General features: G+C 35.9%; 1 protein-coding gene across 1 annotated transcript in view; it reads right to left on the bottom strand.

Moving 5' to 3' along the window:
- Positions 1-16,708, bottom strand: part of LOC135197759 (ephrin type-B receptor 2-like) — a gene marked incomplete in the record, with an annotated part of 698,018 nt that overhangs the window by 15,351 nt on the left and 665,959 nt on the right. Inside the window, 10 exon segments of the mRNA XM_064224842.1 lie at positions 1,386-1,439; positions 3,082-3,204; positions 3,474-3,544; positions 4,420-4,531; positions 4,750-4,936; positions 5,980-6,086; positions 6,960-6,992; positions 9,803-9,947; positions 10,109-10,278; positions 10,676-10,831. Of these exon segments, the coding sequence (XP_064080912.1) occupies positions 1,386-1,439; positions 3,082-3,204; positions 3,474-3,544; positions 4,420-4,531; positions 4,750-4,936; positions 5,980-6,086; positions 6,960-6,992; positions 9,803-9,947; positions 10,109-10,278; positions 10,676-10,831 (1,158 nt within the window).

Raw genomic sequence — 16,708 nt, 5'->3', positions numbered from 1 at the left:
CTTATAGACTATTCCTGTATTTCCTAGTACAATGTGTATAACGAGTTATAGAATAACTGTTTGCTGTAAATACTAATTACTGAAGTTCCAAATCATTTTCTTAATACAACACATACTGCGATACGTACACAAAAACATAAGCAGCACTGCACTTTGTGTACCATACCCACAACTAATGAAGATAACACACAGTGTGGGAGATTTGTAATATGACAATGTTAACTATTTAAAAACACAGTCCACCTGAAGTAACATAATATGTCCATGTTTTGTATGTTAAGACCTCTTGCTATCTTCATTTTGAATTCATTCTTGCAGTGAACTGCAATTGGTCATGAGGAGCACTCAAAGCATACTTGCCATTTTATATGCAAATTTAACTTGGGAAGGAATTCAGATATATAAAAATAATTATGAAAGCTACATTTCTTCTTCAATCATAATAAATTGGAAAGAAATTAAAAAGAAGAAAGAAATTAATGCACTGAAACTGTGAGAAATAAGGCGATACAGAACAATAAAGTCTCTCTTTATTATAAATGATTTGTAAATACAGTGCTTCACAATGAGGACTTTATCATGTAATACCTTTCACTTACACTTATGGATGCAGTAATCCTACACTGACTATTGCCCAGATTTGTTTCTTCCCTTTTACTGAGGTAATGTGGAGCAATCTTTCTCAAATTTTCTTATACTATTCTATGGCCAAGTTATTAAATATTGAATGAACTTATTGGTGCTAGATGTGCAAAACTTAAACTGGGCTATCAGTATAAAAACTATAATTATATCTAACATTAAAAATGTAATAAAAATATAAAGCAGATTGTTGTGGATGTATTTCTTGCTGAAAAGCTGAAAGAGGAAATCAAAATATAGTCTGAACATCAAAAGGGTTTGATGGTCCCCATCAAAAGACATTGAAAAAGATTTTGTGTTAGCATTAGTAAAGCCAAGCTTTAAAATATGAAGATCATTTGGATACAAACGACTACTGCTTCTACATCTAGGCCTACAATAAATTGATAAATTGTTAAAAGGAAGTTAGTTCAGGAATAGGAAGGGAATAGCAGGATAAAAATAGTAGGGATTGAGGTCTGGTCTCCTGGGAAACAAAGCATACTGGGTACGGCCTCAGGGAGAGAAGTTGAACACAATATTGCAAATTAAATAAAAAAAATACCAATTGGAATGAAAACATCAAAATGTCAAAAGTAATAAAACAAGTCATCCACTCTTCCAAGTTACTGAAGAATTTATTGTCTCCTTTTTAATCGTTTTCATTTTTCTTTGTTCTTTGGTAATGAAATTTTTTCTATTTTCTCTAATCTCTCTCCATTTTGCCACATGTTAGTAGGACATATCAGGGAACTAATACTTACTACTTCCTGTGGTGTGGGTTTGGACTATAGGTGGGTTTTCCAATACACCGTGCACTGTAATAGACGGGTAAAAATAAGGGAGTTAAACATAAATGACCAACTAGGGTGGCTAGTACGTATCTGGAACGACGACAAACAATTGGACGAACTTACACTAAATGGGTGCCTGATCATCTATTTTACATACATGCCTCATGGGATCGGGAACCTGGCTCTTATTTAAGAGTAGTGTACTTAATTAAAGTACTGGTTTTCTCTAGTATTGCAGCTTACAAAATTTCTATGAAAGAGTAATTAGAAAGAGGAGAATTAAAAGATCTTTGCTTGCTGAAGCATCTAGTACAGCACTATGAGGATATATATTTGCTTTTCTATCAAGACCAATGTTGGAGGAGTGTTAAGTTCATCAAAGACAATTCACCCTAACCAATTTCAAAGCAAATTACTGGTACTGTATAATGATTTATTTACAAAATAAAATTTCTATAGAGTTATCAGTTGAAACTAGTCATAACCCCTACCAAATTAAGACTATTGCTAATCATACACCAAGCACATACTGCAATATAGAAGCATCAGACATGGAATTGGAAGAAAATAATGCTAACAAAAACAAAATGTAACAATAAGGATAATAATGTAAATAAAAAGTATTTCAGCAAAATGCTGCAGCAAAGTTTTTTCCAGCAAAGGACTGATGTGAAGCCCAAGAGCAATAAACAAACAAGTAGTATTAAGCAAAGAAACACAAAGCTCAAATAGTCAGCCAGGAATCCATCTACGAGGACTGAGCAAGTAGTACTTTCATAGTCGAGACTAAGCTACTATTAACATCCAAAGCTGATCTCCCTAATGGAGACCCTTTTCATTGCAGGAGGTGGCAAAGGAAAAGGAAGAGGAGGAGGAGGATGCTACTGGTATGCACAGAAGGGCCAGGCATAAGACTTACACTTACTGAAGGTGACAATCAGTCCTGGGAGGGTGATTGCAGGAGGGAGGGAAAGTGGGCCAATCAGAGTTTTAGATTTTTCGTCACAGCCAAAGGATAATTCACAAACAGCATCTTTTTGCTTTTGAAACCATATTACTCTAAACTTTAAACTAGTAAAACATACTATTAGCTTCCAGCAGCACATAAATTTTGTTATAAAAAAAAATAAAAAACAAAACAGGTTTCAAATGCACAAGAGCAAATCTTTTTTCTCCCATATTGGGAGGCCAAAGAATGATCAAAACCCATATCTACATGGAATAGATAGGGACCATGGCATACAGTTCTCTTTCACTGACTACTCAAAACACATGACAGTTACAAATAACTGCTCCTTTGTGTACTACTGTACAGGAAGAGTGGAGATACAATTGGAAATCATTTTCACAAACTCATTATGCAGGGATGAAAGGGTGTTGTGGTTTACAAGTGTGCAAGACTGGAATATGATCAGGCTAAATATGTCAGGCAAACTGTCTTAGCTTTCAAATTTATGCAAGGAAAGGTGTAGGCAAGATGTTTTAAGGGCTCCTGCAATACAAGAGGCAACTCCTCCAATCAATCAAACTGTACAACTGAAAATAAAAGTTACAATAAGGGTGTAGCTTCTAACATGCGAACAAGCGCATGGGTTGGAAGGCTGAGCATAGAGATAGATGGGGGGGGGGGAAATAGGAGCAGGAGCCTGGTGGGTGCTACACGTACTGTACACAGGAGATGTGTTTAGGGTCCACGGGGTGAGATTCCCAGTTCTAAAGCAGGCAGGGTGTAACGCAGGATGGCACAAGTTGGTGGTCTCTGTTAGGTTGTTAAGTTGGTCTTTGATTTCTAGAGAAACATTTGTACTTGGATAGTAAAAAAAAATAATAAAAGAAAAGGCTTGTAGTTGATAATAAAAATGTCAAACCAAAACTAATCCTGCAGTTGTAAATGATAATAACAAATATAAAAATAACTTTATACCTCTCTCCCATACTTATTATCATATATACTTAAATTAAGGTGAAGTGCTATAACTAAGTAAAATTAAATGAATAATCATCATCAATTAATGTTATCAAACATTATCATGTCTCATGACAGCATGTTTTCCTTACCTTCACCATTGCGGTACTCCAGAGTGTCGCAGTCTGATGGTTGCTTCTTATTACATTCATCGGTGCCTCTGCTGAAACATGGAAACAAATCAAGCTTAGTTTTCAAGGGAATCCCACCACCATGAAGAGAGCATGCCGAGGAAACCAAAAGATATCATGCAATAAACACTTGAAACTGAACACTAAATGTTCTTCACTATTGACTTAAGGATGAACCATGCTTATGTGACTGTCTAGGAAAAATACAAAGTAGAATATCTAAAAAGTACATCACTACACTAACTTTAAATGCTAAAAGTTAACATTAATCTAAAATAAATTCTTGATAAATTTTAATGAAAATGATGGTCTGAACTTGTGGTAATCAATACAATTCTGCCAACCTCTAGTATTCTGGGGTGATCACATACATTATGCTTCAGAGAATAACAAATAAGACTTCAAAATTTAAAAATAATTTTCTTATGTACCCATTGATCTTCCATAAAATGTAAACATGAACTTATTTTATGTATCAAGGGAACTTTTTGTACAATAATCTAAAGTATTAACATTTTCTGTTGAAACAAAATAACAACTTTTCTTCTTTTGTGAATAAAACCATAAGACATTACCTCAATTAAAAGGATTAAAATGTAAGTAAACCAGTAATTACCAGGAGTTGGCTGTACAGTGTATAGAGCTATCTATATATACTTGTAAATGAATAAACAGTTTATATTTTATAAAGAACTGTTTCCTGACAAAATTGAAAGTATTCAATTCTCAAAATACAACTCAACAGTAATTTACTGTAACTAAACTGACCAGTTATTGGAGAGATATCCTACATGACATGCAAAGTTTAATGGTCTAAAACTAATGTGTCACCATTAACAAAGAATTTAAGTTCTTACAAAGCAAGAAGAAAAGATAGGATGTTCTAACATGTAACTTTATTCGTTACCTTCTCAGGAATAACAAGGTCATTATGACAATGACTGCAATAACTACAAATGCTCCAACAGTTGCGCCAACAATGATGCGAACTTGAGTGTTGTCCTCGTTGCCCACATATGCTGAAAACAGGTAATGTTCAGTGAATGGTGAACATTAAGTAATCCAACAAAATAACAAGTAGAAATTAAAGAAGGAAAATTTCCAATCATTATTTTACTATAAAGAATTAAATTCTAGAAAAAGAGCTGCACGAGTTGTAACAAGCTTTTAATGGAACTTAAAAAAATAACAATTGTGAAAAAATCTAAACACCACAATCTCCATTTTCAAATCTTACCTGTTCCCAAAAGTTTAGCAGTTTTCTTGTATATTGGTTGAGAGTAATCACCCCATCCATGTGTTGTCTTTGCACGAACTTGAAAACCATAATCTGTTCTCTGGCGTAATGATCCAATGGATGACTCTTCCTTTTTTGTAAGGACACTAGATGAATTGCTCTCCATTCCTTTGACATAATACCGCACCTGCAAGTTGAAAATATTTAAAATCTTCAGTAACCATTCTGCTATTGCTCACATACATTTTACAAGCATAGGACTTTGGTTATAAATCAATTTAACAAAACCACTGTGCTTGCCGGGGGCACTTGTTCTTAAATGAGAAAGGGAAAACTTGAGATAGGTAAAATTAAAAAGGGGCACTCTTTGTGATATCCCTCTGCAGGCCATCTTTCTAAGCTGAATGTTGCTATGTAGGTTATTTCCTTGATTGTCTTTAAGTAAAAATCCTAACTGGAATTTCAAGTTTCCAAAGAGAATTGGGGTAACTTTAAGTAAAGACAAAATTTCTGCATCTCCGTACGTACTAGTATATGTCGGCAAAATTTCTTATGGTAAATCAACATGGCCGACCAACGTCCAAATCGATTTACAACCGGTTGGTCGGAACCAATTGCGGTCATAAGTCGACAACTACCTGGTATGTCTATGTGTAAATTACAATAATAACTAACAATATGAAACCAGTAAGAAAAAGGAGTCAGAAAAACAAATGGTAAGCAATATCTAGACAGTGGCAAATAGGAATAACCCATTAATAGAGAATAAAGACTTGATTCTTACATGAGGCCTGCGCTACTCTTTGCATGAAAACATGGGAGCTGACAAAAGAAAATAGAATAGTGAGGCTCATTATGAAAAAAGAAGGGGCAAACAGATGTAATGTTCAACAAACGAAAAACAGACATTGGTCTTAAAGATTGAGACTGCTTTAATATTACAGTGATGAGGAACAGTTAGTCAGAAAAGCAGTAGATATGAAAGTAGCTGGAGAAAGACCAGTAGAAGGGTCCAAGAAATCTTGGGAAAATTGGATAGATGAAGACCTACATCTCATGGGAGTTCAGGCAGAAACTTATGTGAAAGAGAGAACTCATTAAACAACTGAACCAATAAAGAGATAATGATGAATCCTTTTAATAAAAAAACTGGATTTTATAAACTCATAAAATACTTCAAATGCAAAAGATCTGCTTCTTGAAACAGTACAGGAATTTGAATCTGCTTACCTCATACATCTCAATTTCAGACAGGGGATCTGAAGGGGCATCCCATGCTAGTGAAATCTCTGTGCTCTTCACACTTGTTACATGGACATTGCTCACCATGGAGGGCACTGTTGGGGAAAATCGCATGTTCAAAATATTCCACTTAAAATATAGTCTGTTCATGTATGAAAATTGCACAAATTAATTTTGCTGGTATATGTACATTTATCTCACTAGGTAGGAACAAATACAACAAAAGATATTGCTTAAAAAATACCAACACCGTATTAAACATGACATGCAACACATAAAAATAACAAAATAATGACACAACCGCATGCATCTCCTGAAAAAGAAAAAGGAAACCCCCAAAAAGTGTGCTTAGACAGTAGTAATAATATCTACTTTTGCTGCTAAGCCAAATAAAGCATAATTTTCAATTACCATGTTGTAAAGTATGTATTTATAAGCAGCAAATGAACAGTAAACTACAAAAGCCTTAAGCCTATAGTCTTGTAACTGAATTTTTACAACAGAGTATAATGCACCTAAACAAATAATGCATGATAATTTAAAACTTGCTCTTAACCACAGTAATTCAAGAGCTTAAAACTGTTAACAATTGTCCTGATGAACTTTTAAATATGAATTCAAGATCAACCTATTTCACCAATTTACAAACTCTTGAACTAATATATAAGTTTGATTTAGCTATTTATTCACAAAAGGCATTTAAAACCATCCTCTTTTCAGAGCTCAACAGTAACTCCTATCCATGAAATGAATGAAATTCATGTAAAGACATACAGTTTAGAAACTCTAGCACCCGACACATATAAATGAAGCGTGTGCATACAACTCTGTCTGCCATCAAATCTCTGAGCTACGTAATTAAAATCTTGAGTATGAAGTGCAGGCTGAATGACTCGACTTAGATTACAAGAATGAAATAACAAGAAAGTGACAGTCTTATAACTATAATAGCTGAAAGGATCACCCACCCTCGACATCGGAGTCAATCACCATAAAGCCACCTTCATCAGGAAAAAGGGAAGGATTATATTACTGAGGGTTACATGTACATAACAAATGTATATATAAAAACTTTACTCTAAACTACAGATCTATTACATGTAATTAATGTTTTGTAAAATTCCTATTTCTATTGTCAAATGATTATCAATAAAATATATACAGAACATACACTTAATAAAACACTCCTCTAAAGTGGACAATTCACAAGGTCTTTAAAATAACACACTACACTAGGAAAGTTTTAAATCACAAAATGGTTTTATCATTCAGTGGTGGCTTCACTTTGACAGTGCAACATGGTACGTACAATTGTTGAGGCTATGCAAGACTTTTCCAGTTAGATTACGACATGAGGCTTTGACAAGCAGTAACTCAAAATTTACATAATGTTATTTATTGTATAGTATATTGCAACCAACTTCTGGGAAAATTTTCCTTTTGAATTTTTAATATAATTGTAAGTTGTGAATTACAATCGCAATCAACCTGCAGTAAGCCTGTATAAACACAACTACACTTTGTCTAATTTTTGTACTTTAATACTCATCATTCAGTAATCAATTTTGTCAGATAATTGCTGTACAAAATAATGGTGCCTCATTTCCATATATGTACTTCTGTAATTGTCTAAAGAATGCACAAATATGGCATTGAAAATTATGCTGTACTAACAAAATAAAAATAATGAATGGCTGTCAAAGCCTTTCCAATGATTTGGAAATTATATACTATAATATATATAGTAGTATGTATATATATGCTATAAAACTTTCCTCCATCATCTTGGACTGAATAGTTTTCTTGAAGTTATTTTGTGAAAACATTTTTGAATTAAATTTAATAACAGCAAATGGTGCCGAAAATGCTTCTAAATCAGTCATCCAACTGGGAATTGCAACTAAACTAAGCATGTGCATAGCATTACCATGAACCACCACTGACAAGGATAATGCAAATTGTGCAATAACTATCTGATTCTATGTATCATACTGTACAATTAAGTGCTACAAAGACTACATCATTAACTGTTCATTGTAATTTCTGATTATTTAGCCATTATGTACAATACCAAGTTGTATGGGCAACTATTATCATTAAAAATTAGTCCTATCAGAAAACTGAGTTGATATTTTCATTTCTCCTAGGACGAGCCTATATGGGATCCTCTTATCTATCTATATATTCACAAACATACATAGATGTACAGTACATGTGCATGCAACCATACACATACATATGCAATTTTATAATACATATTTATACGTAATAGCTTAGGATTCTTAAAACCCTCAAAACTAAGATAAAAAAAAATATTGAAGATTCATAGAAAATTCCTGAAAGGGATTATTTACACCATTTGAATTATCATTTATTAAGTTTGCTATCTATTCATGATAAAGGTTTAAAAAATTATTGGAAAACAATGTATGAAAATGAGTGTTTCTAATGGACAAAGCTGAATCAGCATTGGATACTTTGTCAGTATCCCAATTTCAATTACTACCTTTGTCTTATTAAAAAACGACTCATCTTGCATCTCATAATATTAAGAACAGAAATGCAATGCAGCATCTATTCACTATAAATCATGGAATACTGAACTGTATAGTGATGCAGATAATATTTCTATTGTATTCTGTTGTATAAAGAGCACTGTACATATAGGGAATTGACTTATTATATATCACACTTATTACGTATATAGCAAACCATAACTAATTAGGGAGATTTGGAACCATCTTTGTAAATTGCATACTGTAAACCTTTATACAGTCTCATACTATCAACACTGAGGAAGCTGACTTGGTTTCAGTGAATACCAGTATGTATTTTTTATGATGTCAGCATTAACTGGGAAGTTTTATTGTCCAAAAGACAATTAAATGAATCAAGTCCACACATGAGTTCTCAGCTTTTCCTTTTTTTCTTGTATTTTGTAACCTCACACCATTCTGGAGACTTGTTCTTGTTGAAAAACTCATTACAGGCAGTCCCTAGGTTATGGTGGGGGTTCAGTTCCAGGCAGGGCATTGTAAACCAAAAATCACAACCCGAATCATCATAATTATAATAGGAATCAATAACACTTACAGCACTGTTACAGCGCTGTAAGTGCAGTAAGTCCGGGTTACAATGCTGTAAAGCAGGTAACGGCGCCGTAAATCCACTTACGGCACTGAAAACTTGTGGTTAACAGCGCCATAAGTTCCGAACGACATAACCTGAACCTGACGTAACCCGGGTCTGCCTGTATATGGTTTTAATTCATGGAAATGGTGCTTTGGAAGAATCAAAATGTGTAAAGTACATTGGTCATCAACAAATGAAGGTAGAATCACTTGTCTTGTGTTGTACTATATATATATAAATATTCACTCAAGTATCATGCGTACCATGAAACTACAGTATGCTTTAACAAGAGATGAACTTCAGGTTTTTAGAACTGCTCCAGGAATTGAAACATGTAGGCAATAGTTTTACCAACAGTGGGTCCTCAGTTTGCCAAGACAGTGCCCTGATATTAGAGCTAAGTTTGACTAAAATCTATTATTTTGCTCAGCAATGGACGATACAAACTCTAAGTTATATGAAATATGAGTACTATCTAAGACCATGTCAAGTCCTAAATGACTGATCTAAGTTAACAAGACAAAATGCCAAAATTGGCCTGGGGTGGGGAGAAAAACTCCTGGGTAATTTATCAAATAATAAAATCTAAGTTGGACAATTAGATTTAGGCTTCTTGGCCTCTGATGGGTCCCATCTGAGGCCAATGTGCTAAAAGTTTGTGAAGATATGGGCAACAGACCTGATGCTTCCGTTGTAACAGAGATGTCGACATACTGGGGATCTCTTGCCTGATCTGACACCCCATTCTCAGCAAATACTTGGAATCTGTACGTTGTTACAGGATTCAAGCCACTGATGGTAACTTGGGTTGCATTAAAACTCCGCTGTAAAGGAAGAAAAGGTTGTTACAACTGATGAACTGAAACAATAAGTACCTATAAATACATAATGTTATAAATATATTTTTTTTAGCAACACACTTCACACTGTGATGAACAAGACAAAAGACGGATTTCAAACAAAGCAAGTTAAGTATAGTACTTACTTCAGCCATTTGCTGGGGATTGTAGGTTACATGAGGTCCACATGCATCGCAGATGACCCTGTACACCGTATCTGTTCGACCTCCATCATTCAATGGTGCCTGCCATGCTAGAATTACTGTGGACTGGTCAAAAAAATTGACCGTGATGTTTTGAGGTTTGCTGGGTGGCCCTGTGGGGTATAAATGATCCATGACACAGATGTATAAGAAACACACAACATATGATGCAATAAAATTTCTACAATATACAATCTTAGTATAGTAAAATTTCTCAGATCATAGCAATTAGGAATAAACTTCTCAAGGCACTGGACCAGAATCTAACTAAAATTTACACCTCTAAAACACAACACGTGAATCTCTTCAGCCATGCCTATCATAACAGACGGAAAACTCTCACAACATCAACTTTTAACAGGTAAAAGTGTTTTTGAATCCTATTTTAGTTCTGCATCTCCAACAGGACACTGAATTCTATTATACTTTGGCAAATGGAAGAGGATGTTAAAGCAAAATTTATGTCTAAGTCAATAAAAATCACAGAAAATTATACTGAGAGGCACTTACGAGTGCAGGGCATGGCCCGCGGATCCTTGGGAGCTCTGTAATACCCAGTATTACATCTGCACTCTGACGCTCCTGCGTGAGGCGCTGCACTGTTGTTTGGGCAGGGACGGCAATCAAACTCCCCAACTTCATCTTTGTAGTTTCCAGGAGGGCACACTGTCAACAAGAAAATCATTGACTGACTGATATAGATTTGAGTCATACATGCCAATCTCTGGGGCAACCGAGGCTATTCAGTGCTTAGATGCTAATACGGCAAAACTATAAGTTGAGGTAAAAAAAATTATAAAATATTTATAGTCCTAAATACAAAATAAAATCAGGTAAATAAAATTTAGAAAAACAAGTTAAACCTCATATAAAATTTAATTTTCATTAAAAACAATTAATTTATTTAATTTTCATTAAAAACATTAATTTATTTACAACACAATTATTACCAAGTACCTTAATTCTAATACTGCAAAACTATAAGTTGAGGTAAAAAAAAAATAATAATAACAATCTTTAGTGCATAATCAAATCAGGTAGATAAAGTTTTGGAAAAAAATTAAATCTAATATAAAATTTAATTTTCATGAAAAACATTTAATTTATTTACATCGCAATTATTATCAAGTAGGTACCTCACATGTTTGTAGAAGGGAGGAAAATGATTAACGATCACAATTCAAAATATAAATTCTGTGTCACCAACAAGATTAATAACAGTTAAGACATCTTATAAAACTACAACATAATAATAACACAACACCCTACTTATTGACTCTATTCCCAATAAAAAAAAGCCAAGAGGTCAAACTAGCTCGGCAAGGACGTCCAGTGCATCTTTTGGGGGCGAAAATGGATCTACATCGTTACTGGCAGCAGTTGCATTTGGGTTAGCAACGGACTCTTAAAGAGTGCAAAATGGCATGCAAGTGCCTATTTGCAAGCATATTACCGTTTCCTGAGGCAATATACGCCCCCCCCCCCACCATTCCCACCCCTCCACGACTCCTTGGCGTCTTACATATACTGAGTCGTGCAGACATGGGAAGTCAAGTCCGTTTGTGTGTAATGTATGTATGTGTGTGTGGTGTGTATGTATGTATGTATGTATGTATATTATAGATATATATAATAGATATATATAGTATATATAATATATATATATATATATATATATTAATATATATATATATATATATATATATATATATATATATATATATATATATGTATTAACTTTCAATACCCTTTAAAGCTTTTTCAATTTAGAAAGCATTCACATGTTGTCCCATAAATATTAACTCTCGACAGAGAGAGAGAGAGAGAGAGAGAGAGAGAGAGAGAGAGAGAGAGAGAGAGAGAGTATCTAATAAACCTTGGACTGGGCAATGCTTTCCCCCAATACCTAACAAAGAAAAATCCTAATTCAATTTTGCTAACGTCAACTGCACTTTTCATCAATACAGTTTTGAATTCAATTTGGAACGACGTTTACCAATTTTCTCCGGCATGCAGGAAAAGAAACGAATAGAGTCAAATCATTTTTATATATGAATTCCCCCCCCCCCCCCCCGGCTTTTTTTCTGTTTTGCTACCCGGTGTAAATACATTCAGTGTAATTCCCCAGTGGTATGCATGGACCGGGCATGACGGATTCTCTAATTAGAGTCGTAATTAGCTGACAGAGCTGGGAGCAGCAACGTCCCTCGGTAAATACGACAGCGCACATGACGTAGAATCCGTTTTTCTTTTCCTCCTTACCACACGAACGTTAATACGTAAGGATAACTTACGTTCAACCTGCAACGAGAGAGAGAGAGAGAGAGAGAGAGAGAGAGAGAGAGAGAGAGAGAGAGAGAATTTAACAAGTCTGAAAAACGTGAGAGAAATTTCTAACAAGTATGAAAAACGTAAAGTCAAGGGACTGTTAGTGAAAGATAATGCGTGCTTGTAGTCTCCTATGAGAGAGAGAGAGAGAGAGAGTGAGTGTGTGTGTGTCTTTTCTGAAAGAAGTGCTAAGGGCGTACTAGGGTCGCGCATTGGTCGTGTGGGGGCACCCACGGAATCATTATGGTGCTTGTTACGATCCTTGTTATCCCGATAACTGCCGCCCTCCCCCTCCTACCTCCTCCTCCTCCTCCTCCTCCTCCTCCTCCTCCTCCTCCTCTAGCCTCAATTGGGATCTCGTTGCTTTCCCCTCGCTGGAGTTATCTTTTCTTTCTACCTCCCTCCCTCTATATCTCTTTCTCCTTCTGTCGGCACAAAAAGAAATGGTGGTAATCGTGGATTCCCCATTCCCCATGGGGATAGGCCTCTCATTCTCCCATTCCCCTATCTTAACACTTCCTCCTCATCCTCTCCCCCACCCCCACCTTGCACGTACTCCTCCTTCAAGAATGATTAGAACCATCCATCCACTTTCCCCCTCATTCTAAAGAAACCCTATCTAAACTCACTGTGGTAAGTATGCATGGACTTGTAATGACCTCCCCAGTAGATTATTATTATCTCTCTCTCTCTCTCTCTCTCTCTCTCTCTTCTCTCCTCTCTCTCTCTCTCTCTCTCTCTCTCAAATGCAAGCTGTATACTATATCATGATTAATCAACCATTAACCCCCAACATTATCATAAACCTTAATATTCAAAACATAGGTGCACTTACAACATGGAATGTTACTAAATCTCAGCACACAGTAATGTTAAATTCAAAACGTGCAGTTCTCAGCGAATAATAATAATGTTCTAAAGGGTCCACAATAATACAAAGTGTAAAAAGTCCGTGTATAATTTTGAAGACTTTACAGAAAGCTTTCGAACCCTTCCCTGGGTTCATCTTCAGTCCAAATGAACAATAAGTTACAACAAGTACAGAGGTAAATTTAAAAAAAACAAGAGTCGTTGAAGACCGTTGACAACGGTCGCTAGCTCGTTAATGGGCCAGGTGATGAAGAGTTTTTCCCTAATAATAATACTAATAATAATGAAAAACACTCTGACAGTATTAAATACGCCATACTGATCCCCTGACTACCCCGAACCAACTTCTCTCCAAGAGGATTCCGAATAAAGAATGACTGAAGCGCTGAAAACGACGCCATGGTTTTCCCAAAGGTACAGAATACCACAAGATCATTTTCTCCCACATGTGTGTGTGAAACAGGAGCTCCCACAAGGGCACCAATACTAATATGGTCAGGGTCAAGGTCACAAGGTTAATACTTTTGGATCATCTTAAAGGGCATGTTTTGTGGAATGTGTGTATCGGATTGAAGTGTTTTTCACTCTTAGCTCAAAGCCGTGTATAAAATCTAGGGAGTTTGGACCTATAATATCACCGTTTTGGAAAGGCTATTACATAACAAATATATGTATGTGTGTATATCATATATATACATACATATATATATATATATATATATATATATATATATATATACATGCATAGACAGACAAATTCCCTCCACGAACTTTGATGTATTTCGGTTTTTCTTTGTTTCAAGTTTGGTTAAAACATCCATAACTCTGTAAGATGAATTGTAATGACAAAGTAAATGTGACACACACACACACACACACACACACACACACACACACACACACACACACACACACACACACAATGACTGACCAACAGATATGCTAACGAAGAGGAAAACCTTAATTAAAAAAGTCCCTTGACACTCGGTAGGGGACAAATAATAAAACATTCAGCAATGACTATATCTCGTTACTGATAATATTTATCAATAATTCCAGTGATAGATTACGGATTCTGTGTGTGTGTGTGTGTGTGTGTGTGAGAGAGAGAGAGAGAGAGAGAGAGAGAGAGAGAGAGAGAGAGAGAGAGAGAGAGAGAGAGAATAAAGTTCATTCTGAAAATTGTTTACATACAATGCGATGCATATCGGTCAAGTGTTTGCACGGATGTCAATTGCTTATTGCCACGCAACAAATATTGACAGATGACGTAAGTGAAATGGACACATCTGCATGCAGACTACTCATCTCGACGTAGAGAACTCCACCAAAAGTGAAAGAATGATAAACAAGATAAGACTGACAAATTAGAAGGAAAATAGTCTGGGGGAGAGAGAGGATGATATATATTTTTTTTGCGAGGGGTCGAAGGAGTGGGCGCTCTCTCTCTCTCTCTCTCTCTCTCTCTCTCTCTCTCTCTCTCTCTCTCTCTCTCTCTCTCTCCATATATATGTGTGCGTACGAATTGGCGCATACAAAAACAGTATACGAGTAAACGCCAGAGAGAGAGAGAGAGAGAGAGAGAGAGAGAGAGAGAGAGAGAGAGAGAGAGAGAGAGAGAGAGAGAGAGAGAGAGAGAGAGAGAGCAAAGACTAGTCTCCGAGGTCTGTTATTACCATTAAGAGGGCCATTGAGAAGACCCCGCCGCCATCAATACGCTCTCAATCAAGAAAATCCGTAAATGACTCATAATCACTGTCATCCCGACTCAAAATTGGGGGCAATTCCCAAAATAGGGATGTTTCGAAAGCCAGCAACACATCGCAACGACCTACGAACCTCGTCAAGGCAGATCGTTTTTAGTTGGGAAAATATAAAAAAAAAAATGTAGTCTAAAAATACATGGCAAATGAGGTTATTTGTGTTGCGAGAATACTTTTTAAAAAAATTATTTAAAAGTCCAAAATACATTGCAAATCAGGTTTGAATTTGGAAAATATTTACAAAAAATTGAAAGGCAAAATACATTGTAAATTAAATCATTTGAGCTTGATTTTTTTTTACTAAAAAATGAAAGTCAAAATACAAGGCAAATGAGTTCGTTTGAGTTGGGAAAATTTTCACAAACAACGAAATAAAAAAAATACACTGAAAATGAGATCTTTCGAGTTGGGAAAATATTTATGAAAAATTGAAAGTCCAAAAATTCATAGCAAATACGATCGCTTGAGTTGACAAAACATCCTATAAAAATTGAAAGCAAAAAAGATATAGCATATGAGATCGTTTGAGCTGGGAAAATATTTTAAAAATTCAAAATGAAAATACATTGCAAATGAAATCGTTAAACTTGGGAAAAAGCGTTTCATAATTTGGTCGTAACGATAAAAAATTAACTTTTGATCAATACAGCGGATGGAATACTAAGCTGTTTAATAAATCATTGGTAATGCATCACAAGCTTATCATATTTTAGCGTCATTATTTTAAGAAAGTCCAGCTGGGACAAATTCCCCAATGATGCCTCACGAGAGACCACAATGAAATACTTAAATAAATCTTTAATCTAAACGTAATTCTAGTTCTGGAAGGTCAAGTGGAGCAATTGCTCCAGTCATAACAGTCTAAACAGCGTCTTAGCGTTTATATACGGATTCGGTATTCATCATTAGCATATCAAGCAGCGCTTTCGCCTTGGTTCCATCTGGTGCCTGTGCCTGCCTGCCTGCCTGCCTGATCCTCCTCCTCCTCCTCCTCCTCCTCCTCCTCCTCCTCCTCCTCCTCCTCCTGCAAGCTGCTGATAAATATTCACACAAGGGGAGGAGAGCAGGGGAGGATTAAAAAAAAAAGGAAGAGAAGGATTGACAAGAAAGCACGAAGGGAAGGAAGGACGAATCATATTAGGCAAAAAGCAGGGCGCAGGAGACCGGACCTTCTGGTTATTAAGAAAAGCGTCAGGTCAAAAGGTCGGTCAACTGCCAGCGGACCCTTGACATCTGTCACTCTCTGACGACACGCGTTGCAGGATGGGCAACCCCCTACCCCCCTCCCTTTCTTCTTCCCCTTCCCCTACTAACATCACTCTACCCTTAATCACCTTCCTTTCAAGAAAACCCATACGGAAGCACCCAACCCAGACCATTTAAAAGAGGGTTTTCTGAAATCAGTCTGATCGGGTATTATTTTCGTATGTTTACGAAATAGTTGTGTGTTTAGGTGTGTCAAGTCATTCCAGAAACACAACAGCAAGAGGCCTCATGGGCAATGGGCCACAAAGAGGCCCCAAGAAGCCTAAAGCGACTAACTTATTAAAGACTCGGACCTAAAGACTAACACATGTCAGTG

Source organism: Macrobrachium nipponense, chromosome 21, assembly GCF_015104395.2.
Source record: "Macrobrachium nipponense isolate FS-2020 chromosome 21, ASM1510439v2, whole genome shotgun sequence".
Classification (NCBI taxonomy): domain Eukaryota; kingdom Metazoa; phylum Arthropoda; class Malacostraca; order Decapoda; family Palaemonidae; genus Macrobrachium; species Macrobrachium nipponense.
This window is presented reverse-complemented; position numbering and strand designations above follow the sequence as displayed.